This window comes from Lissotriton helveticus, chromosome 11, assembly GCF_964261635.1.
Source record: "Lissotriton helveticus chromosome 11, aLisHel1.1, whole genome shotgun sequence".
Lineage (NCBI taxonomy): Eukaryota > Metazoa > Chordata > Amphibia > Caudata > Salamandridae > Lissotriton > Lissotriton helveticus.
Window position 1 is genome coordinate 16885648 of NC_136072.1, and position 26629 is coordinate 16912276.

The following is a 26629-nucleotide window of genomic DNA, read 5'->3' on the forward strand; positions in this document are numbered from 1 at the left end:
TAATGAAATCATTGGTAGAGCAAGTCTTACTTCAAAAAGTTGTTTCTAAAACCAGTGTGACAAGCAGGCTTGAGATTTACATATTTGACTGCACTGTGGGGAATAACATAAGATATGCATTTGAAAATCACCCCTTCACCCATAGGCAGCTTGGCGCTGAATAACAGATGTTTATTTTTGCCGAGCTCAAAGGTACTCATTTTATCGACTTGATAAGGATGAAAGGTCTTGCCCTGCTGGGTTTAGAACCCGTGGCCATGAGGTTAAACACAGGCCCCTACAGTGGATGTATTGGTCTACTAAACCACTAGACCCGGCCTAATCAGGAAGAAATGTACCTATGTATCTAGTCGCACAAAATGGAACTTTAGAATTTTTTTGGCCTTTTGCAGAGAGAGCATTCTTCTCACGTCTCCTAGTTGTGTCTGAGCCGGGGGTCTCCTCCTCAGGTGCATCAAAGCTCAAGTTTATCTACATACCTCATGATTCTTCTTGACCAATGCTGTTGAAGGGGCTCAGAAATTCACTAACTTTCCTCTAAAGTATCACCCAACTGCTGTGACCTCATCATTCCTTGTCCAATAAAGAGTACTTTATGTGAATCTAAAGCTCGATACTGGTGGGAAATTGGGGGCATATTACCAACAAACAGCGATATGTTTCGCTAAGTATGGTTAGCAGCAATATTTTTATCGCCGCGCATCACCGTTTTTTATCGCTGAGATAACTTGCTATTAGCAAGGTTTATCTCAAAAGCGATAAAAATCAGGCGAAATGCGTGAATATCGCTGAGAATACAGCGATATTCACGCATTAGCGACAAAATGCTCTTAACTATGTTATCCACCTCCCATTGGATAACATGGCTAAGTACTCGTCAGAGCAGGCGTTGGTTTTTGGCGATGGCGGGAATATTTCCATCGCTACGCCTGCCTTGCTAATAGGCGATAGCAACGTTAGCGACTGCTTTCAGTCGCTAACAGGTTGGGTACGCCCACTTTGCATGTCATTAGCGATAAATATCGCTGACATGCAAAGCGGGCCCCAAACCGCTCGCTATCGCCTAAAAGCTGTCGCTAACTGCTGTTAGCGACAGCTTGCTGATAGGGCGATAGGATTATCGCCGCTTAGCCGGCGATAATTGCCTATCGCCACCCTTGGTAATATGCACCCAAGTATCTAAGGGAGGAAATCATGTTTGCTGCAAACTGATCCTACTCACAGAGCGGATCGGAAATGGATTCACAGACCAATCACCCGCGAGTGTATCCCGGTGCTGAACCCATCATGGCCAAGATTTGAAACAAATTTGCCCACAAGCTGATAATTTCTGGAATCTTCTCTGCGAAACAGACCTGGGGTAGACTTCCTTGGATGGACCCATTTTCTGAAATAATACTCATAAGGAACGCGTGTGAAAACTGACTATCAATATCAACATGATACTACAGCCAAGTAGACTCTTCCATCTGGATTGTGTGAGGGGTCTTGGGTGCTGCACCTATCCTTTTTGTGGGATCTGTAAAGACCCCTGTGGGTCTGTGGATGACGGTGCTGCCCGGCACTTTACGGCCACAGTGCCTGCTGTTCCTCACCTACCTCAGCCTAGTGCCTTGACAAGGTTAGCGGAGGATCTACAGAGGGCGAGTGTGAGGGTGACGCGTGAGTGGTGGAGATTGTCAGGTACAGAGTGTGTGGGTGACCAGGAGGAAGGTCGTCTGAGGAGAAAGGGTGTGGGATGTGAGGGTGGCTGGTGGTGAAGTAAGGCGACCAGGTATCCTGGATTTTCCGGGACCGTCCTGGTCTTCCAACTGTTTTCCTGGCAGATTTTGGTAAAATTGGCTAATTTCCCTGTTTTTTGAGGGTAAACTGAAAACAGTGAGAGACTTTTTATGTGTTCCAAAACAGGGCTAGTAAGCAGCCGTTACGAGGAAGCAATTTAATTAACAGGTATGATGCTGGTTTTAAAAATTACATTTTATTTATTTTCTTAGTGCCTCTTCTGTGTTTCTATGTCGATAAGCGCCGTCATTCTTTGACACTTTATTGATGTAAAAAATGTAGCCCTTCCTCTATTTTTGCGAAATAGCCCGGGTCTTGGGTCTCACTATCCGGTCACACTATGGGGAAGGTAACTCACTAGCTAGGGGTGTGAAGATCGGGGAAGGAGGTTGTGTGAGGGGTGTGAAAGTGATCCCTGGGGGAAGTGCGTGATGGTGACCACAGAAGTGGATCACAGGTGGAAGAGAAGTGGAGAGCTGTGAGGGTAACTCACAGGGTGAAGGCCTGAAGGTGCAGAGAGATGTGGCCACCTGAAGGAAATGGGATCCTTGTGAGAGTAATCTGCAGAGGTCACCTGTGGGGGTCACTTCCAGGTGCATGGGTGAGGGAAACAGCATTTACCCTGTATTTTTTACCCCAAATGCTTTTACCCCACAGTTTTTACTCTGAAAAAACTTTTACAACGCAGGGCTTTTCACTGCACACTGTTAAAAGCATTCTTCAAAGTAACGCCCCCTTGGAGTTAGAATAGTAATTGTGTTGTAATGGGGAATGCGTTGTAACGGATAGCGTTGTAAAGCCTTGTGTTGTAAAAGAAATTCCGGAGTAAAGACCACGGGGTAAAAGCATAGGGGGTAAATGCATGCAGGGTAACGTCATACAACCATGGGTGAGGGTGACCAGCACAGTGTGACCTGTGGTCGTGGTGGAAGACGGTCACCTCTTAGCGATGGGAGAGAATAACCTGCTGACATAGGGACGATGGACACCAGGAGGCAGATTTACAATTCCTGGTGCATCCCTGCAAATCAGCAGGGATGCACCAGGAAACTTGAGACACACATTACAATCTTTGCGCCAGTACAGATGCGCCGTATTTACAATGCGGCGTGCCATGGTGCAGGAAAAGGCAGATGCGTGTCGCATCTGCTGGCGTAAGGTTGGCGCAGTGCTGGAGTCATGTCACGGGCGCGACGTAACGCCAGCACTGTTCCAACCCAGCCAATCGGCAACATGGTGCGTCAAGCCTTACGCCTGCCTCAAGCAGGCGTAAGGTTTTGCCGCAGCGGCGTCGGAAAAATGACGCAGTCACTTTTCCGAGGCTTTACTGCGCCGGAACACCCACATGAAACCTGATGCGTCACGTTTTAATTCCGTCGCAGCATGGCGCTAGCTTTACGCCGTCGCTGCGTCACAGAAGTGATGCAACTGCGGCGCAAAAGTGGTGCAAGGGGCTTATAAATCTGCCCCCTGGTGAGAAGGGACAGAGGCCTCAGAGGGAGAGTGAAGACGGACAAGGGCCCAAGAGACAAGAGTGGTGGAGGGGAGGGAGTCACCTAGTGGACACCACCCCCAGCTTTACAGAGCTGCCCCATCAGCCCTGGAGGCTTGGAGGTGTTGTATCATTGGACTGTGTTGAGTTGCCCTTTTCTCTTTCTTCAACACCGAATTAAGTATCAAATTCCCCTGCAATACAAGTCCTACCTATCTCTGTGAGTATGGACTACCAGTTGTACGCGCTGCCTGACCGAGGGGTTGGTGTAAAGGGACTTTTATGTCTTTTCGATTCAACCAGCTGGTAAAGTGATGCTGAGCCATCTCTCAATATTCATGCTAATGTTGGATTGTCAGGGGGTTATGAAGCTGATTTTATGCATGTTTATTTTTATAAAATGGAGGAGAAGAGTTTTAAAATTATTTTATTATTGACTTTAAAAAAACCTTGCATTTTCTGCTTGTTTGCACAGTCTCCTGACGGGAGTAATCCCCCTTTAACTGCTTTTATAAGTATGTATGCTTTCATGGTTTATCTTTTAACCAAAACAAAGCTCATTTGAACTGAAGTATCAATTTCAAAAAGGCGCAGGTGGTTTGAAGTTAAAAATTGTCCGGTTAGCGCGTCATCGCTGTTTGATCTTTGGCAGTCACAGCGCTGAGAGGCTCGAAGACCCATTTTTAATGCCTCTTTGGTTTCAGTGATGGCAGCATTAGTTTGTCAAGTGGACTATAAGGCACAGATGCACGTACGCTACAAAATGCTAAAGGTAATATTCTGTAGAAAGGTGGGATTACTCGCCCGTCATTGGCGCGCGTTTCCCGCGTCTTTGTCGTCGGATGTACCTGCTTCATGCAAGGCCGGCGGCTAGATTGATGTTCTCGGCGCTGGACGCTGCTCTCTCAATCATCCCATGCTCTGGTTTGTATAATGAGAAATGTTTTATAGCAAGCACTGTGAGGGGGCTCTGGGGGTGGGGTGCTGCGGGCACAGCCCCGGGGGTGGAGGGGCGGCACAGCTCGCCTCCACCCCCGCCCTGATCAGGACTGAATCTTGGGTGTTTCTAGCATGGATTTAGGGAAAAAGGGGGCCTAGGAAATGTGTATTGTGGCTGACATTTTATATGGGACCAGTCAAGACACCCCCGTATACCTCACATGGCTTGATCCGACCTTCAGATCTCCTAACATATTTTGCTCCTTGTGTACCCTCAAAAGACCCTTCCATAGCTGTACATATTCGGAAAATGTAAACACCCCCAGATAGCTCCACTAGATGTTCACTTTGCCCTTATAGACCCTCACGTACCCCTTGCCCTTATAGAGCCTAAAGGGCTCCTAACAGACCCTCATATAGCTCCCAAAGACGCTAATGTATTTCTTAATATACCTTTAGATAGTTTTCATTAGGCCTCTTTTCACTGCCCAAAACACCCCGATATGACGCAGCAGAACCACGTAGTCACTAGGGGTGGGCAGTAAACTTTGTTTCGTTGGCTGAGTTCGCGGAGTTGGGCCCACTCCGTACTCCACTTGGAGCACGGAGTTCGGCAAAACTCCAACTGCTCACTGTTTCCTGGAGTTTCTTTCATGCGTGGCTTGCCAACACTAACTTGGTGAGCACAAGCAAGAAAACACGAGCTGTCTCAACACGGGCGGTCACAACAGATCGTGGATGTACGTTGTTACAACGCATGCTTTTACAACGCATGCTGTTACAACGCAGGTTTTTCAACACAAGTCGTTACAACGACTTGCGTTGGGGGGTGCAGGATAGTGAATAGTTTAATTTACTATTCCAACCCCAGTCCCCGTGGACAGTAGGGAAGGTGTTGGATAGTAAATTAAACTATTACCTATCCTAGAGCACCCCCCAGCGCAATTCGTTGTAATGACTTGCGTTGAAAAACCTGCGTTGTAAAGGCACTGCGTGGTAAAAGTTGTGTCGTAAATGATGTTTCCCGCAGATCGTTACTGCTCGCATTGAGAAAGTTGCTGCTCGCGTTGTGAAAGATGCCGGTTGAGCAGAAAATCTACTCGAGTGGCAGAAAGAAGCAGCGCCCTCTGGCACGCTGCGAGGTGCCAGTCATGCTGATTTTGCAGTGCGGGGCAAGCTTCCAGTGCTAAAAAACAGCAGAAGCAGCACGCCGGACTGGAATTCCAACACTTGGGAAACTCCTCTGAATCTTGCAGAGCTTTTAGGTAACTCCGCAAATTCCACAGAGAATAACTCCACAAGTTCCGCCCACTCCTCGTGGTCACAGGAGGCCTTTGCACACATCGCATCAACCTCTCAGACAGCACTGTGGTTGTGTGTCTACCAGAGACTATCCGAGTGGATCCTCACAGACCCTCACATTGCCAAGCCTACTTTCTATGGATCTTAGTAGACCCTCACATAGATACCAACGTCCCTTCACACAGCTCCCAGCCGACATTCACAGAGCGCTCAGCAGGACACTGCGCCACCCAACGGATCCTTGTAGTTTTAAAGAGATCTTACAAGTACCTCATTGAATCCCTCCATACAGGGAAATAGACAGACCCTCTTGTAATCTATAATGTCTCGCCCAAGGGCACGACAAAAACTTTATTCGCGATTCACCGCCTCCATGATGTGGCGGTGTCCCGCGGTGCCTACTGATGAGATGCTTTAATTAACAGCACACATCTAAGCACAGAGGGTGGTGAACAAAGAAGAAGGAAATGACAGCTTTGCAAAGTAAGACACGTATAAAATATTGGTTTGAGCTTCTGCGTCCGACGAGAGAGAAGCACAGAAATAAGTAGAACATCTGAGACTTGGATAAACAACAGCAGACAGAAGCTCTTTGATGATGCTTTGAAGTCTCCCCATTGGTTATTTATGCTGTCGAGAGCAGGAGCACAGACATGACACCCCTTTCATCAGGAGTGAGTGCCCTGATCTTAAGTCAATTAAAATGAATTTCTCAGAAGTGGGACTTTTTCCACTTCACTGTTCTCTCAGCTCTGCTCGGTGCAGTCAGGGGACCTCAGAGGGTCTGTCATGTTCTAAGACTCACACAAACTCACTGAGAATGTGAGCTCTGCCTCAACAGATTGCCAGGACCCCCAACACTTCCCCGCTCTCTATTTCTAGGGTGCCTTTGGCATGTGCCATGAGTACCCCCAGACCGATCGGATGCCCTGGCAAGGTGAGATCCATTTGTATTTTGTAAGATGATCTTGAAAGCGGCAATTTACCTGCAGCGCTGAGAGTCCCCAAGGAGCTACTCACAACACGTTACTGCACTGGAGAGTTACACTGCGGAACAGAGGCGCTATCACCTTCTGCACAGAAGGGGAGGCATAAAGGCACTATCACCTCCTGTACAGAAGGGGAGGCATCAAAGCGCTATCACCTTCTGCACAAGACCCAAGCAACACACTTAGGAAGGCGGGCGGATCGCCACCGCCCAGCTGGCGATGGCGATTTGCCCGCCATTTTCGCCCACCACCTACCATTTCCCCCCACCAAATAACGATGGGGGAGGGGACCCCGGTGGATGGAAAGACCGTCTTCCGGTTTTCCGTCAGCCAGCTAGGCAACCAGGTGGAAAAGGGCTTTTAATATGGTGGCAGTTTCTGCAAGACACCGCCATCCATATTAGGATGGGCAGTGGTGTAGACTTTTCATGGCGGAGACCCCGCCATGGAAAGCCAGGTGGAGTTCACTTTCGGGGGCCAGTTGCGGGCCCCGAGGGGTTTGAGGGTTGAGGGTTCACTTGGGGGTACCCATGGTACCCCCCTCCGTTTGCATGCACAATGTGGCAGGCACTGCGCGGTGCCTGCCACATTGTGCATGCAAATGCACGACATGCATAAATTGCATTGTGGCGGGTGCTGCTTACAGCACTGCCTGACACATCGTAATAGGCCCCTAAGTATCCTTTTTGACATTTTCTTTTTTGAAAACTCAAGGCAGCTTCAGGGTTATAAACAATAAGTGATAAAAGACACAAAAAACCACATAAGTCTCAAAAAAAAAATAACTGACCGAGGGCCTGCTTTACAGTGAGGTCTTAAAGTAAAATCCTCAAATTCTTTTAAGAAGTGCTTGATCCAGAGGGCAAGCTGCCGGTGAAATTAACAGGAGCTTTGAATACCAAAACAAAAAGGCACATTTTCTGTATGCCTTAAGGATGCCCTAGGAATGTCTATTAGAAGCCATAGTTGCATTGCGAAATATTGACCACAACATTTTGTTGTATAAAAATATTGTTGTCAAAATATTAAAAACCAAAATATAGAGTTCACATATTGTATATTATAACAAATTATTGCAATAAAAAATAAATAAAGGTTAGACTTTTTTATATATTAAAAAAAATGCACAACACAAAACATAACTTAAAGATATTTTAAATTTCAACAAAAGATTTTTTTAAAAAAACATGTAGCTTTAAACTAAATTTAACAATTAGTATCATTTGTTTTAGAATTAAGTAAGTTTTAACAAATGAATAGAATTTGTAAATAAACAATATATTATCAATTTATGTTAAACAAAAAAATCATATTATTATTTTAAACTGATATAAGCATTAGTCTCTTTAAAAACAATTAAAAATGTTATATTTTTTAAATTATCAAAAGAAATTATGAATATGTAACAAAAACGAAATCATTTGTAAATATGATGAGTCAAATGTAGGAAGAGATTTTGTGTTTTCAAACATTGTGATTCACAAAATCACACCGACTGTGACAGCCGAATCCAATTTTCTTATTTACTGAACACAGTTTATAAGTTAGTAAAGAAATGGATCCCAATTCGCAATTTGGAAACTGCCTGATTTAAATCAGGTTCCTCTGTATCAATTGTTGTGACTAATATTTTTTACAAATCACCGATCAGTTCATTACACCAAAACTAGTGTGGTAACTGGTTTGCAAAAAGGAAGGGGTCTCTTTTTGGGTTGTAGACTTCTAGGAGACTGCTGTCACCTTTATCTGCTTTTTTCAAATCTAGGCTTTTTTTCAGCAGCTCTGTTTCCATTAAGGAACTCAGGCTGCTTCAATAAATGCCTTCAGTTTTTGAAATGCACTCACAGGGATCGTAGTCTGCTGTACCTTGCAGGCCACCATCCTTGAGATTGCAGCGAATCAGAGCGGATCACAATTTAAGACCTACCTAACTTATATATCCATTAGGCACTTTATTGTCTTCTTCCTTGTGAACCAACTTATTAGTAAAAAGGTCAGTTCCAAAAAATAAACACATGTCACAAAATCTCCAGTCACAACTTTCAATTGCTTTTTGTGACCACTATTTTAGTGTATCTGTCTCAAAATCGCATATGGAAAAATAGGAAAAAATGTAAAAAACAAAACACAATCAGTAAAAGTAATGAAATAAGTTTAGATCGGTATACATTTAAATGAAACATCCTAAAAATGTAGAATGAAGTAAGATCTAGTGACCTAACTCCTATCTAAAAAGATTATAAATACATACAAAACAGTTGAAATATAAGTCTTACTACAATCCTATAAACATTGGGGCAAATACATGAATCATGTGTGTTGATGGAGGTCAGAATCACTATTCAAACTCAAATCAAATAAAAACAGCTTTATTCGGTGACAACAAGGCAAACACCATAAAAGCAGACTTCAATCTAACATACATTGGAGAAAATGCATGCAGGTTAATGAGGGACCTTAAAACTTGGTTGTTTAGTCAGAGTTCGATTATTGCTGAATCGCTCTACTTTTTACTTTTCACGTAAGCTTTTTCTACTTCCTCAAGTGCCTCTGGTTCCACTGTTTTGTTGTTTTAGCACCCAGAAGCACTTTTTGAGCAATTCCTGCACTTTTTAAATCATAAAAACAGTTTAGAGTTTAACATAATAATTATGCAAGTGTTTGTTTTTTATGGGAAATATATAGTATTGTTTAATTTATTGTATGCTGAATACGTGTTAACATGTTTTAATAATCGTGTATATATTATGCTTATATGTGTTTGTTGTTAATGGGTTCTGGGGTGGAAATCTAACTATTTAATCAATAAAAAAAACGACCCACCCAATCCCCCAATAAATACCACAATCCAACGTTAAAATGTAATACATAATAAAATGCATTACATTTTTGAACATATGAATATCAATTTAAAATTTAAAATAATGAAAATATAATTAGATTAACATTGATTAATATAGAATTGAAAACATACTACCCATCCAATCCCCCTATGAATGTTACAAACTTAAACAAAAGTTATGAAGTATTTACCAATTAATCAATTAACATTAATTAATGTATAATTGTTAAAACAATACTGTAATAAATCCACAATCCTCAAATATAACTAAATAGAAATATAGTACAATTCCATAAAACATCATCCTAAAAACAATATTAAAGTAAACTATATTTAAAAAATTTGCTCTTGCGTTAAAACAGTAAAAAACAATATACTTACCTTCGACCTTTTTGTCCATGGCACTTCTGTCCTCACAATATTTTGAGTATGAAATATAAATAAATAAATCCAGAATTAGTTAAGCGCAGCAAATCACCTATGAGGGTCTCAAGGCGCTGAATTGTAGGCATAGGGAACTTAAGTGATTTGCCCAGAATCACAGGATGTTGACGTCAACGCCGAGACTCGAAACTGGTTCCTACTGGCTCAAAATGAAGTGGGCAGCTTGAGCTGTTACGCCACAACCTTTCCCTGGTTAGAAGATATTTCTTTTCATTGATATTTAGGTGGAAAACGAAGAGCGAAAATGTGATTTATTTTGCAGGGGTGTTTGGGGTGTCTGTCTGACAAGTAGTTACTAATTCACATAGACGTTTAAGATCTGCCCATAGTGACCCCTGTTTTTGCTCAGTAAAAGAACAGACACGTATTTTAAAAAGCTTGTAACTAGCAAAAACAATTAAACTTTTATATCCAAAAAAGTTCTGCTTTACTAGTCAATACAAAAAATATAACATGATACTTACAAGTAACAAATTCCACAGTAGATTGGGTGATTCGTCCTACAGAGGCACATACGTGTTTCTGTACACTGAGAGTCGTTTGCTCCTGTCTCAACTTGGAGTAAATTGTTGAAATTAATATCAATCTTTTTTAATATGCCCCCAAATACTCGGGCCTCATTTATGAGGCTATGCGTCAATTTTACGCTGCTGGTGCGTCGCTTTTTGTGATGCACCAGTGGTGTAAAAAATGCGCCTTGTTATGCCATATTTACAAAGTGACGCATCTAGGTAGATGCGTCACTTTATAAACCCCTGCGCCACATTATACCTGCGCCAGGTATAATGTGTGCAGGGGGGGCGTTTTGACGCAAGAAAGGGTCGTAGAAGTGACGCAGTGAAATCTATGAGATTTCACTGCGCCACTTCTAGGACACAAATGTGTCAATTTCTTACGCCTGTCTCACAGCAGGCGTAAGACTGACGCAGGCCCTTTCACATGGGGCTTGCCCCATGTGAAAGGATACATTGCTGGAGTTGCGTCACTTTTGTGACACACTCCAGCAATACGTCACTTTTGCGCCATACAGATACGTCAGAAATACTGACGTATCTGTAACTCCTTGCGCAATGATGCGTCATACTGTAAATATGACGCATCATTTGTGTTCCAAGGAGGGCGCAGTGAAAAGTGACGCATCGCTGTTTTCACGCAGCGATGCGTCACTTTTCATAAATGAGGCCCTCGGTTTTTTAAAGTTTTACATTGGTTTGAATAAACCTGAAGTTGGGGTGTAAAAATGCCTGACCTGTCAATGTCACCTTGAGCCCTTCTCTTCATATTGTGTATTCAGTCTGGTCATGAGCAGAGCCATGTCCTGAAAATAAGCTATAACTGTTGGTGCCCCAGTAGTATTGATGAAATATAGCGCCTCGTGTTGGGATCGCCAGTCCCAGCCGTCGCTTTGTGGCGCTGAAATGCGACAAGTGTGGCGGATGCGTTCAGCGGTAGGTGTCGCGCGACGCAGTCGTGGGTGTCTGAACGGTCAAGAACGTTCTTGCTTTCCTGATGCCTCGGACAGAGAGGTCTCCAGACGATCGTCCAGAGGTGGCCCAGATGTCAGGGTGGTATCAGAGCTTTTGTGATGGAAAGCCGCGTCCCAGAATTGAAAGTTGAGCTGGACAGGAGCGCATTGCTCATTCTGACAGGTCTGGAATTGGTATAAAGGAGCCGTAAATCTTATCTGGGCAGAGAGATGGGACCTGTCAGGAGTCCTTTTGTTCCTGTAAACAGTATACATTAGTTTCATTCTCCTTTGCACTCAAGGGCTGGGGAGCACTGTGGCAAAGTTGTGGTCACTGGGGGTCCTTGCGTGTAAGTCCACTCTCTTAAAGGGCTCTTGCAAATGTTCCTTTGTATTTATTGAAATAGCTAAGTTTGCCCCTGACATGTAATACTTGTTGAGGTGGATTCACAGAACTAATCTGAGCCAAAATCCTAAACGTACTACTTTTGGTATTCACAGAAGGCATTTAGTAGTCTTAAATTAGGATTTTGTCTCAAATTAGGATTTTGTCTTAAGTTAGGATTTTGTCTTAAGTTAAACTTAAGTTAAATTTAAGTTTGTCTTAAGACAAAATCCTAACTTAAGACAAAATCCTAACTTAAGACTACTAAATGCCTTCTGTGAATACTAAAAGTAGTACGTTTGGGATTTTGTCTCAGATTAGTTCTGTGAATCGGCTCAGTTGTTTGGCACCTAATGTAGCTCATCATTGGGCCAACTTGATAACTTGGCATGTTTCCAAGTACACCTTGTTTTCATACCCAGAGGGGACATAGAGGCAGGAGTAGCTAACAGTACGACCACATCCCAAGTTTGGGCCCGATTCACAGAACTAACTTAAGACAAAATCCTAAACTTACTACTTTTGGTATTCACAGAAGGTAGGATTTTGTCTTAAGTCTGTCTTAAGACTGTCTTAAGTCTTTCTTAAGTCAAACTTAAGACAAAATCCTAACTTCTGTGAATACCAAAAGTAGTAAGTTTAGGATTTTGTCTTAAGTTAGTTCTGTGAATAGGGCCCAATGTTCTGAGTCAGTGTGTATCTGGATCGAGTCCGTAACACATTTGTCCAATAACACACCCTACACTTATGATATAATATCTCTTTGTTGGGTCGCACGAGCCTCATTGCGAGTACTCCACCGCTCTGGCTGGCAATGTTTGCTGAAAGTGCTCCCACCTACCCGACAGAGGCATTTTCGAGTGGGCTGCCATGCCATGGTGTCCTTGTCTACATTGATTTTGCTTCAATCAATAAGTTTGTAAAGCACAAGCTACTCACACGGAACATGTTGCTGATGGAAAGGGCCGTAGGGGGAATTGGTGGGTCCACGGATCCTAGCGAGTCACTGAGTTCCGTCGAAGAGCCAGGTCTTGACGTCCCTTACTGCACTAAAACAAGACTTTCTTTCTTGAAACCAAGCAGCGATGGCCCTGACGAGCTGGAGGTTTTCTCATGGAGTCTGGGGGTCAAGTCTGATTTTTCCCTCCAGGGGCCACCATGCCTTGAATGGTTGAACCACCCAGGGACAACCAGCATCTAACGACCTTCCCTAAACTAGGTGGGCTTTCGAAAGGTTCTAAAACCGGTAGTCCTGTGGCAATGGGCCACCAGCTGGTAATTTCTGACCGTGCTGATGAGCCGCTGATGGCATCCATTGATTCCTCAGCTCTAAAAAAGGCCGAAGGACAGAAGGATCTCCCCAATCGGACCCCGCTGATTTACAGTGGATGCCATGGGCACCTCCTGTGTTACTCCGTGGAATAGCCTAGAGCCGATGGGAGATTGACACTGGCTGTTGGTATCAAGCGCTTGCCCAAAAGTCACTCTCCTCTCGCTCCTCTGCGGACCCTACATGGATTTACCCTGGTTGTCTGTGAAGAGCTCAACGTCATTGGGTCACTCCTCGGTTGCTACTGGGCAGTCCCTACAGAGCAGTACCTGTGCACCAATGCCGAACAGTACCAACCCCGATCTAGCCTACAAGCTTACCATCTCCAGTGGCTCTCGACACTCCCAGAGCAAGGACACCATTGGACTGGAGACGAAGAAGTACAGAAGATAAACACAAGGCAGCAGGCCTTCTCTGTCTTTGTACCCAGATTCTGGATTGCCGAGAGTATGGGGCCTAACGGCCAGGGCGGTCAACCTCGGAGCTGGGGAACCGGGTTCAAGTCTCGGCAGGAACGCTCAACATTCTATGATTCTGGGCAAATCACGTAATCTCCCCGTGGCTAACAAAAAAAATGTGTCCCTCTGTAACTTAACTGGTGCTCATGTAAAGAGCTGTTATACCTCCGGGTCTAGTTCGTGCTATATCAAACTCCACAAAAAAGAAAAAGACAAATCTCCATTCCCTTTAGGTCTGAATCTATTTGGCTCTAGTCTGGGATTTAACTGAAAAAGCATCTCTCAAAAGAACTTTACATCATGATAAGGGCACCCAGTTTTCCATTTGTACAGATAAATACAGACAGAAAACAATGTGTTTACTATTTTTATTTCTAAGAATGGAGAACTACAGAAAAGTGCGCTTCTTGTGAGTGACTTTTCATGCTGCCCTGTATGAACTCCAGGCCAACAGCTGGACAGACAGACAGCATGAGGGAGTTAAAAAACAGGATGAGATTTCCTTAAATACAGGCATATGTTAACGTATATTTGTATATAATGCTAATATTTGCCTGTGGGTGGAATGTTTTGCTATATTGGCTGCTTAATTTGCTAAAACGCGACAGGCATCGAAGTATGAGTGCAGGTTTATCAGTTAAATAAATATGGAAATATGCCATTTTATCACTTAAGTAAACAAAATAAATATGGACAAATGCCAATAAGATGGGCAAACAATAAATATGGATACATGCAGGCCGAAATGTTTACAAAGTAAATACCATAAAACCGAGAGCCTTAATCAGCAAGCAGCAGACGTTGGCTGTATCATTGCCTTTGATCCTATAGGGCATTGTGTTTCCTTCTGACCATCTTTGCCACAAATACCGCCTCCACACTTGTATCCATGGGATGTTCTTGGGTTATTCCTCATTACTCTTCAGCTCATTCACCGCGGCAGGCTGTGTACAGCCATGCCTGCGCTTCCCTCTCGCTTCAGGTGGGTACAGGGTGAATCTCATGGCTGTACGTATCCTGTCCATAGAGAGGGCTGCTCGTTCACCACTTCTGAGTCCGTTCTATAGTGACCCGCTCTACCTATAGAGAAACAATAAGTTAATGTAAAGTGAATACATTCTCCCACTTCCTGTTATTACCTACCAAGGCAAAGTGACCAAAGACGAGCACCATTCTGGTCACCCATACCGGACAACGAAGATCTTCCCACACAGTGCAATTCAATGTGTGTCCATCAAAGCACGCCTCCACGTCATGCTACGTAGAGTGTCTTCCAATTCCCTCTCCCATCCGTGTTAATTCTGTGGTATGGCAAGATATTGACAATCTGCCAGGTGGGCTGGGGCACACCGTCTCTAAGGGGGGGAGGGGGCACCATACACTCTGGGCCAGCCCACACTAGTACAAGGGGGATGTCATCATAGATTGCCACCCCTCTTCTGAAGAATGACATGTGCACTCCTTGTCCTTGAATATGTCAGGGTGGACAGGTGGCGCTGTCTGGTATACATTTGTTGAGGTGATTGGTATGGACTATGCGCTGGACAGAGGGCCCAGGGAAGTGCAGAGCTGCCTTGAGGGACTCCCAGTGCACAGAGACACGCTGCACTGGGCGCTCTCAGAACATGGGGCTCCGCACAGGGGGCTGTAAGTATCTCTTCTTCATGTGACGATAAAGCAAAAAGACTGACCGTCTCCATGCTGCATTGGCGAAGCCAACAGATCTGATTTTCAGCTGAAAGCACAATTGAGACTTATTGGCTTTATCGGTACTTGTTACATATTCCGGACAGTTACTGGTTTTGTGAATTGCTATGTTATTAGGGGTGGGTGTAACTTGCGTAATTAAGTGTAACGTAATTACACAAAATTACCTAAGAATTCCACGAGATTACGCACATAGAGTAATAGAATAACAATTGCACGAACAGAGTACTTATGCATTTAGCGCTCTTTCTTAGTGCATAAATTCCCCTCCCATCATTTTGCTCTAAGACATAGATGCAACAGACCATGAGCTTGAACATGAATACTGAACATGAATAGTCGTGTGTGTCAGGTAAGAGGCTAGAGGCATGTGCGGGGGAACTATCAGGACAGTGGCTAGAGGCACATCATGCCGGGGAACCATCAGGACAGTGGCTAGAGGCATGACCTGGAGAACGTGACAGGTGAGAGACTGGAGGCACACGTGGGGGGTACTATCAGGACATTGGCTAGAGGCACGTGCTGGGGAACTGTAAGTTAAGAGGCTGGAGGTATGTGGTGGGGGACTGTCAGGACAGTGGCAAGAGGCATGTGCCGGAGAATGTGTCAGGTCAGAGGCTAGAGGCATGTGCGGGGGGTACTATTAGGACAGTGGCTAGAGGCATGTGCCGGAGAACGTGTCAGGTCAGAGGCTAGAGGCACGTGCAGGTCAGTGCATAGCAGCGTACAACATAAGCTGATGTGGGGCACCCCAGCCCGTCCGCCATCTTGTCTGTGCTGTTGGAGTGGGCCCCGTTCTGAGGGTTCTAGAGAGGTGCTATTGTGTTAACACTGTGTTAACGCAAACCTTCCCGCCAAGGATCAGGCCTCGAAGCCTCAATGATGCTGGAGTGAAAGACTGGTACTGGGTGGAAGAGGTACTGCGTGAGGGCATCAGGTCCTCGAGGCAAAAGTCTGCACCTTACACCCTCACCCAGAGATGATATAAGACAGGGGTACAGTGGGCAGGTAGCCGGGACCACCACCTTCTCAGCGCCCTCCGCCTCCCACCGTAAAATTACTTTTCCCCAGTGCTTAATTTGAGCCAGTGGTTACAGGTGCTTGGCACTTGAACTTAATTGTCAGCACCTGTACCTATGATACTGTGCCACATGGGGGCGCTGTTTGTTTAAATTTGAGGCAAGCACAACAACAGTTGTTTATTAATTCAATATAGATTAACCCTTTCCATGCTGATTACGGAACCGCCCCGTCATCAGCTGCGGTTGGGCTGTGGTTCCGTCATTGCCCGGCCGCCGTGCCTGCGCGGCGCTGATTTCGCGCCTGCGCGGCGCGTTCTATTGAGCGGGCGGGGCCATGACGGAACCACTCCGTCATCAGCACAGCCCAACCGCGGCTGATGACGGAGCGGTTCCGTCATCAGCATGCGGCCGCCCCGCCCCCTTAGCGCTGTGGCGGAATAGCCGCCGCAGCAATGCGGTTAAGAATGATTAATACTTGCTGTCACAGCCTTGCTTTTAACTTTGGGTTCCTGGAATTGTGAGAATTGTCACATTTGTAGGAGTGAGACTTATTGGTTATGCTGGTACTGTAACTGACCGCCGCAATGGGCATGCGCACTTTAATTAGTAGAACATAGGCAATAACATTCAAAGTTGCTCCAAACAAGAGACTTCATAATATGTCTGGCCCGGAGCCCCAAAAATCTCGCTCCCCCCCCACCCCCCGGAAAAGGAAAGAGGCAGAAGCGCTGCGTGGCCTGTCTCTAGGAGAGGCTCGTGTCACAGGCGGAGGGACACGTTTCAGCAGAACGAGAGTGATGCGCCTTGAGACATATTCATCATTTGATAATTAGCATCAATGACAAAAATTTATCCCTCCGCGGGGGCCGCGGGCTGACGGCTGGGAATGAATGGTCCATCGCAGTCCTGAGGGCGGTGGGCCCTCCATCTACAGAGGGCTGTCAGGGGCTTGAGACAACACTCTCATGAGCTGCTGAGTGTTTGAATTGAACACCTACATATTGTCAGGGTCAATAGGACTGGAGTTAAGACCAGCAAATCTGTACTACTCTGTGCATGCTCGGCATGATGATATATTGGTAGGGCGGTACGTTGGAGTTGATTTACCTGAAGGTCAATTCATGATCCAAAAATGATTCATCAGTCCATGCACTCAGTCAATCATCCATTCATCCGTGCGTGTACTCACTCACCCTTCAGCAAGGCACACATAAACTTACAGATCCGAGAAAAATTCACATATCAAAAAAGCCAGACGGTTTGGTTTTTACCAATGCTTATTTGTGAATATGCGCATTATAAGCCCCTTTATTAGGACCGCTCTTCCCAAACCATCCTGGTGAGGAGCAGTGAGTGCAAGGAGTGCAAGAAAAGGCTGAGGATGTTATTCCTAAGGAAGTGCTTTGAGGGGTAATTAAGCACTAATTATTGGTATCAACGAGGGGTGGGTGAAATTTGTGTAGTCGCGATACGCAAAGCTCTGTGAAACAGTTAAAAATCTCAGCGAGCACGAGAAAGTTCAGCTAACTTGGAATTACTTGTTCCGCCCGTTCGCGATGCTTTTTTCCTGTTCGCAAATTCTGTTTGCATGCTCGGGGAGAAATATCTTGCTAACATGCATTTTGAAAGTGCGAACAAGCAAAAAATTCTGCAAAGCCGCGGATCGTGGAATTTCTGGCAATTCCGCGTTCTCCATGGGTCGCAAAATTACCCAAATTCCGCAAGTAAACTTGTAAACTTGCAGATTTATAGAGCGCAAATTGTTGCCCGGAGGCGTCCAAGCGCTAAGATAGCCACGAACCCACTAAAGCAAAGGAGGGGGACAAGCAATTAGTGAGGGGATGTGAACAGAAAAGTCTTTAATTGCTTGCGAAACACCGTGAGGTTAGGGTTAGCTCTGAGATGGAGTGGAAGAGTGTTCCAAGTCTTGGATGCGTTATATGCGAACGTCCTTCCACCAGATCTGGATCTTTTTATTCTTGGCACCACTGCCGAGAAGGTCTGGCTGGAACGAAGACTTCGGTTTGGGGTGTAATGGGTGACCAGATCACGGGTGATACTGGGGCCCATGTTCCAGAAGGCTTGATGGGCTATACATAATGCCTTGAACAAAACTCTCTGCCGAATTGGTAGCCAATGCAGGCTAGTCAGTCCGGCCCTCACTGAGTGTCTACGGGTGATTTTGAGCAGTAGACGCGCTGCGCAGTTCTGTACAATCTGCAGCCTGCGTAGGGTGTATTCTGGGGCGCCGAGGTAGAGTACATTATTAAAATCAAGGCGTGATTGTATGAAACCTTGAATGGCTACCTGTTTGGCTTCCATGGGAAGGAGGGGAAATATTTTATTTAGCACACTCATGATACCAAAACAGGTAGCTGAAAGTTTTGTGGCTTGCACATTGAAGGATAGCGATCTATCCAGCCACACTCCAAGGCTCTTGATGTTATCTTTGGGGTGTGGGGGGGGGGCCTAGACAGGTAGGCCACAGAGAGGGAGGGAGGGCCAGATCTGAAGGGCCTAAGAGCATCAGCTCTGTTTTGTCCCTGTTCAACTTCAGGGATGATGACGACATCCAGGTCCTCACTTCCTCCAGGCATTCTCTAAGCCCGCCTGGCGCAGTACGGTTTGCCTCCTGCGCCAGTGAGACCACTAGCTGCGTGTCATCCGCATAGGAGATGATCTTACCTCCAAATGGGCGGACGACATCGGCTAGTGGTCTCAAGTGGAACGTAATTTACCGCCCAGGCCTAGTATCAACCTGTCACGTGTGGCTACTCTAAGACCTGCCATGGATCTGGGGGTGTGATGTTTTATAGCTAATACACAAAGAGCACTATCTTACGTTAAACAATCTTGGGGCTAAAAATTGTGTAGGCGATGGGGGCTGCCCCCCGCCCCCTGGAACTATGTGGAATGGGATTCTAGCGTAAGTACAGGTACACAGGGTCCAGACCAGAAATTCAAGACAATCTATGACTGTGTAAAGTTGGTCTACATAGGACACTTTAATGTAAATGTATCTTATGTCGATATCCCAAAAATATGGTAGCTGTGGAGTTCTAAGGGACCAATGATGGACAACCATGGTGTAGTGTAATGTTTTAAATCCTGGCTGTTGAACTGCATGTCTCCTTTTTCAACATGTGTGCGGGCCCTGTAGCTGTACAGTAGTAAGGCGACGTACTGATGTAAGTTCAATGCCGAAGAACTATGGGCCATTTTATCAAGAAAGGGCGATACATTATCGCCGCTTTTATCGGCTTCTATGGGAATTCACAAGGGCCTATTATCAAGCCCATTATCGCCGCTTTATCAGCAGTTTCCTGCCGCTAAAGCGGCGATCATTTTATTGCCGTTCTTCATAATATGGCCCTATCTTTCTCCCAGGTACAACGTTCACATTTGTTCTTCGTCTGTAGTATTAGGCGGGCATCCCAAGGCGCAATGTTAATTTGTTGATTGGGCACAAGGACACCCAATTAAAAGCGTTCTCAAGTTAATTTGATCAGGTTTACAAGGTTATGAAGTTTGAAACTGGCATAAATTGTGCTGCAGTAATACTGCACCGTCTCCATGGCGACCTCCACGTATCAGTCGAACAAGGTCGCTACTCATTAGCGGGCGGCGTGTAGGCGCTTCCAGTGCAGCCGCTTGCGCTGAGTCGGCTGAATTAATGATTCAAAAGGCCCAGACTCCAGTGCTTATTACCACAGACCACGCACAGGGGCAAATCTAGAAACCCTTAAAGCTGCACCCAAGAGCCAAGCCGCTGAGCGAGCAATGGAGGCCGCGTACACAGACCGCTGACCTTTAAACCTCCACACCTACCGTATATTTAGGATATCGACATAAGAGAAATAGATAGATAAAGCGCTTTTTTGCCGATGGTGCAAAACTGCAAGTGGTGCACCTGAACCCAGAAATAAAGTGAAAGTATACAAAAATACACATTATTTTCCATCTTATTGTAAGTTTTGTTTCATTTTGAAAAATACAATTTTATTTTACGGTTTATTATCGTTTATATTTTCAATTAGATGTGCATGGGGACACCACAGTATTTTAAGTGTGTCGGGCCTCTAAAGGTCTTAATCTGGCCCGTTGTGGAGCCTCTTTCGGGGATCATCCCTTTAAGCAGGCTCTAGGGAGCTGTTTTGTGTGACACCGCCCCACACTAGATTTATCATCAATTGCTCATTTTGAAATGGCTTTTCTTTGCATTTTATGTGACTAAAAATTGACTTTTTAGGTCGAACATTTGAGATCTGTGGTATATACTTTAGTATATACTTATATATTAGTATATACTTATATGTGAATGTACTTTGTGGACTCTGGAGATCAGCCCTAGGACTTGTCTGCTTCCGCTTAGGGACTTTTTTTCAGTTCAACTGCCTCTATTTAACTGTCTTAATAAAAAAGGACCAGTAGAGGTCAGTAAAATACTTGAAATGATTTCTGCTGAGGGACTTTCTTTTTTACATTTTCCTGGCAACTTCCTCTATTTAACTGTCTTGATAGAAAACGACCAGCAGAGGTCAGTAAAATACCAGAATCACCTTAGCCTTCTCTAGATTCCAGTCCATAGAAATTGTCTTCCCATTGACAATAATATTTTTTTCAAATCTTGTATTTTCAGTGAAATGACCACCGAAGGCCCTGATTTTGAATAGACTATACCATTCCCTTCTGAAAGGCAATATTTCTCTCCATGTGTTCCCATACCTGGCGTGTCTCGCAGTTTGGTGCTTACTTTTCACCATTTAAAGAACAATAGATGTTTCAGCACCCGGGCTAATGTGCTGCGTAGGTAAATACATATAAGGTCCCAAAGGCGAGACTGATTGCATTGCAAATGCTTGTTTTAAACTAACCTTAGAAAACAATGCAGATTCTTGCGCTAGACAGCGCAAGGCTGACCCAGAAAGTTGGCATCGTGAAGGATTTGAACTATATACCAATGTAAAATGTGTGGTTAACTTTGCTGCAGCAGTCAAATGCGAAAAGAGGGGAATGATTATTCGGTTATTATTTGAGCAATTTCACATTACTCTTGTTACGTCATATTACCGAAACGATACTGGTGTGCGCCGTCTGCTGCAAAGTGTTACTCCAAGTGCTCGAAAGCAACGCGAACGGCCACAACGTGAGCACATGTGCCTTTCCGGGGGTGGGCTTACACTATAGGTTTATTTACAAGCCCATTGCGCCACTATTGCGTCACTTTTAACATGGGAAAAGTGACGCAAAAGTGGCGCAAGAGGCTTGTAAATAAGCCCCTTAGTGCTAAATGTATCCTCATACGGTGCATTTCAGGCAAAAATGTAGTGCTACATTTGAAAACCCCATAATAAATAAATTAATTATAGCACAGATATGAATAATGTTGCCTAATTTTCCATAAATTTAACTTAATTATGCTAAAGCATATTGGGCAAATGTTGCACACCTTCACTTAACACGGTTCATTAGGCCAACAGAGTGAGCATAAAGAAAACGGAAATGACGTCAAATATGTAAAACCAATCAGTTACAATTTCCCCCAAATGTTGCTATTGTGATGACAAGTTTGCACAGGCGCAATGCTCTCTCACACTGGTGCTCAAACCACCTCTGGGTGGTTAGGGGCAAGGGGGCAGGTGGGGCAGAGTGCCAGCTTTCAACAATGGTATACTCGTTGGGTTGGCCTGATGACGTCACAGGAGGGCGCACTAACCCCTGGTGCAGACACTAGTGCAAGGCATGTGTCCGGTTTACTCCTACCTCACACCGCCTTTCCTCCCACAGCTGATTTAATTTAATGCGTAACCTTAACAGGGATTGTTTTTTTATTAGTGTTTTGCTCATCGCCTTGTTTTTTCCCCTCTTTTAGGAGATTTTCACACCGGAGTGCAAGTTCAAGGAGTCCGTGTTTGAGAACTACTACGTCATTTACTCCTCCACGCTGTACCGGCAGCAGGAGTCGGGGCGCGCCTGGTTTCTGGGGCTCAACAAGGAGGGCGAGATCATGAAGGGGAACCGGGTGAAGAAAACCAAGGCCTCCTCGCATTTTGTACCAAAGCCCATCGAAGGTAAGGCAGCGCCTTGAAGTCTTTGGGGCAGATTTACAAGCCCCTTGCGCCACTTTTGCGTCACTTTTAAAATAGAAAAGTGATGCAAAAGTGGCGCAAGGGGCTTGTAAATAAGCCCCTATATGTGTTGTCGTTTGTTTTTTAACTCTGCTGTAGTGAAGGATGATCAGGAATCCACGTAGATGATGAAGAGATTTATTTCCGTAAGGTGGTACAGGATAGTTGTACATACAATAAGTAAAAGTAAACGAAATATTAACCCCACCAGGAGCAGGAAGGTACCAGCTCAGCCCTAACTCTCAACTGAAATGCTAGAGCTCTGTAGCTTTCTAATACATCAGGATGTACGACGGTACAACGCGTGGTATTACCACGCGTACCGTTACAATGCGTCTTTTACAACGCAAGTCGTTACCACGACTTGCGCTGTAGGGGTGCGGACTTAGGAATAGTTTAATTTACTATTCAAACACCAGCCTACGTACAGTAGGGAAGGTGTTGAAATAGTAAATCTACTATTCCTTATTTTAGAGCGCCCCCCGGCGCAAGTCGTGGTTACGACTTGCGTTGTAAAAGACGCGTCGTAACAGTACTGCGGGGTAACATCTGCGTCGTAAAGGATGTTCCCCAATACATCATCATGATGTCAACATTCTACAGGGCTGGGCAGGAGACTATGGGGAAAGAGGCATGAAATGCAGTCACTACATCTGCCCTGTCTCTTGGTGCCTGCCCTCTTTTCATAACATGCCACCACTGAAGTACCCCGGAGACTCGTGTCATCAGACCTTCCCTTCTTGGGATAACCACAGGGGTGCGCAGGGGCCTGTGGGAAATTCAATTTTCTCCTCAAGCGATTTATTCACCAAAGTTCCTTCTAGTTAGAGGGGCCGATTCACAGAACTAACAAGACAAAATCCTAAACTTACTACTTTTGGTATTCACAGAAGTTAGGATTTTGTCTTAAGTTTGTCTTAAGACAGACTTAAGACGGACTTAAGTTAGGATTTTGTCTTAAGTCTGTCTTAAAACAAATTTAAGACAAAATCCTAACTTCTGTGAATACAAAAAGTAGTAAGTTTAGGATTTTGTCTTAAGTTAGTTCTGTGAATCGGGCCCATTGCATGGAGGCTGCGCTAGAAAAAAAAATGTTTCCTTCTAAAAATAAGATAGAAATTAATTTTAGGATTAAATTTAATTCCACGTGAAGTTCTTGAGTGGAAACGCCATTATTTGGGTAGAAACCCCATTGTGATGTGAGTCAGGGTTGTGGTGATAAACCTATCTTTTGTTTTTGTTCTTTTATTTAGTTTTACAGAGTTTTATATAGTGTGAACTTGACTCGAAGGTATCGGGTATCAGAGCGCTTTACATAGCACCATTTGCATTAGATGAGGACACATTCATTTTTGTTAGGCACGGGGAGATTAAGTGATTTGCCCAGAATCACTGGATGTTCAGCGTCATTGCCGAGACTCAAACCCGGTTACCCAGATTCGAGGTCGACCTCCCTAGCCGTGAAGCCAACTCCTCTCCCCTTTCAGTTTATGAAGTGCCTACATTCTTTAATAGGATTATTCTTACATCCAGATTGAGTTGAGGCAGAACATCCCAAATTCAGGAAAACCCGCCAGACGAGCCCAAGCCTCGCCTCAATCTCACGAGTGCCTAATTTGAGCCGGTGTTTGCCACCGGCACTCATTTTAGGGGAACAGCGCTTACTTTTCCTCATCACACATTCACCGAGAGCAAGAGAGAGAAAAACACACAGATCAGAGAGAATGAAGACAAATACGTCAAAACCATCACAAAGGGAGACAGCAGGGACGAGCAACGATTGAAAGAAAGGGGTAGGACGAGTCTGGTAGAGGGGTGGGCGAAACTTGCGGAACTTGACTCAGAGGATTCCGCAGATTTACAGAAAAACTCAGTGACAATCTCAGGAGGTCCGCCAACAGGCAAAAATAGGCACGTCGCCCTGCTTGTGCTGTGATTCAGCGTCGGTTGAGTGCTAAGTGCTGAAAAATCAGCACAAACGGCACCACGCAGTGCGCCAGAGGGCGCAGCTCCTCGCGTTGATTCTGCTGCCGCTCAAGAATACCTTCTACTCAAGCGGCAGCCTTCTGACCGCTAAAGGTCGCGAACTCCGTGTTAGAAAATTCACGCAGGATATCCTCCTACCGCCAGAAATGGCACTAGGGATGCCAAATCTTCCTCGCGCTTGCCAACGTACCTTTCTTGAGCCACGCTTGAGAAAAAACATTCTGCCGCGCAGCGATTGGCGGAATGTAGTTGAAACCCTGGGTTACAAGACCAATGCAGATTTGGCAAAATTCTGCCAGTTTCATGGCCAGAACAAAATATTCCACCCACCTCTGGTAGTGTAATAAAGAGGTCTGAGGTGGATTGATGACTACTGCGTCTTTGTCTTCGCCTTCCCTAGTGAGGCCTAATGAGGAGAAATATCTTTTGGGCATATTACCAACGATTAGCAATATTTATCGCTAACTAGGCTTAGCAACACATTTTTTATTGCTAAGCATCGCCGAAAATTGTCGCAGAGATAACTTGCTATTAGCAAGGTTTATCTCAGAAGTGATAAAAATCCTCGCGCTAACTGCCAAATGAGAGATTATCGCTGGAAAACCAACGATAATCTCTTGAAGTTTGGCGTTAGCTTGATGATCGGGGCTCACAAACTCAGCCGTGATATCCACCCTCCATAGGATATCATGGCTAGGTCAGGAAAATACCAGGTGTAAAAAAGCAGCGCTAACCGCGGTTAGCGCTGCTTTTTTTTATCACTAACAGGGTTAGCGAAATCCTTGATAATAGGAGAAATGTTGCTTAGCAACATTTCTCCTATTATTTTTCTATGGAACGCCCCCTTTGCATCTCATTAGAGATGCAAAGGGAAGCGTAGAGAAAAAGGGTGCTAACATGCGAATTTGCGTGTTAGCACCCTGTTGCTGATAGGAAGATCATTTTATGTCCGCTTTCTTGGCTTTTAAAGCCAAAAAAGCGGAAATAAATCCCTTGATAATATGCCCCTTTGTTTTTACTTTTTCTGTCTAGTGCAACCCTCTCTCATATTACCTCTCTCCATCTCTCTCTCTCTCTATATATATATACATCTCCATGCTTCCCTTCTCTTTGAACTACTCTCTCTCTTTCAAGTTCCCTCTCTAATTCATTCTATGTATGTCTCTTGCCACCTTCTCTTGCTCTATATGTCTCTCTCTCTCTCTGTCTCCTTGCCTCAGTGCCATTACAAGGGTCGGGCAGCCATGGCTTTCTAAGCCAGATCCAATGTATTTAGGGGTCTCACTATCCTTTATATTATGTTTTTAAATAAGAAAGCAGAAGGCCTGGCTGTTTTTTTCTTGTTCCACCTTCACGGCAACACCACTAGTTGGCACAATATTTTTGTTTTCTCTTTCCATAGAGCACATGTCCCCTTAACCCCTTGAATGCATGTTTATTTCCTGCCCTGAGCGGGAGAAATAAATGGCGGGCGGGATTCAGACGGCTCCCGGCCGTCGTACGCACACGCCAACCGTGACGCATGACGGCCGGGAGCCGTCATGAGAATGCAAGGGGTTAATTATGAACTGTTTCTTGGGTCACAAAGCTAAGTGAGGTCTGCAAACGTTTTGTCCCCTGGCCCCACCAAAGCTTGGACATGCCCGCTGTGTTTCTCACTCTCCCTGGCACCCTCTATTGTTTTCTCAATTATTTTCTCCCCCTCTTACTGCGTTCACCCACTCCCTGGCGCTCTTTTTCTCTCTCCCTATCTCTTTCTTTCGCTCACTTGCTTCACTCCCCCTCTTTCTGTCTCATCGGGTCACTGTCTTTCTCTTTTTGTCTCTCTCTCTGTGGCTCTGTGCCTCTCTCTCTCTCTGATGGTCTCTCTCTCTTTCCTATTAACCCCTTAAATGCTGCCGTTGGCCGATGGACGTCGCGAGCACTACCTTCGTAGTGCTGCGCATGTCCAATGGCCGAAGCGGCCCCGCTCTTTTTGCAGAAGTGCCGCACTGCCGGGAAATCGCGGCCGCGGCAAACGGGTTAAGATGTAAATTCTATACATCGCACTACGAATCTGTCGGCATCAGTCTTCGGATCTGAGTAAAATGCAGACTGCTCATGTTCGATCCCTCTTATTCCTCGTCATCATTCTTAGTTTTGTCCCAGCCTTGTGTGCCCCGAAGGGTGCATTAATATTTATTACAAAGAAAGTGCTAAAAATCAATTCCATTAATTGTTACTAAGTAGCAGCATCGAGGCAACTTTCAAAGCCAACATTTGAAAAGTAAGCCTTTCGTAAACTTCAGGAGTGAGTGACTGCAGAGTCTTTTAGGATTTAAAGATGGCGAGCTCTCCAGCTCCCAGTGTAGAAGAGTG

The 26629-nt window shown here is 45.0% G+C and overlaps 1 protein-coding gene across 3 annotated transcripts in view; it reads left to right on the forward strand.

Annotated features, from left to right (window-relative positions):
* Positions 1-26629, forward strand: part of FGF12 (fibroblast growth factor 12) — an 824634-nt gene that overhangs the window by 712288 nt on the left and 85717 nt on the right. For all 3 annotated transcript variants that reach the window (XM_078667729.1, XM_078667728.1, XM_078667727.1), the window contains exon 4: positions 22030-22228. In XM_078667729.1, the coding sequence (XP_078523855.1) occupies positions 22030-22228 (199 nt within the window). The remainder of the gene's footprint in view (positions 1-22029; positions 22229-26629) is intronic.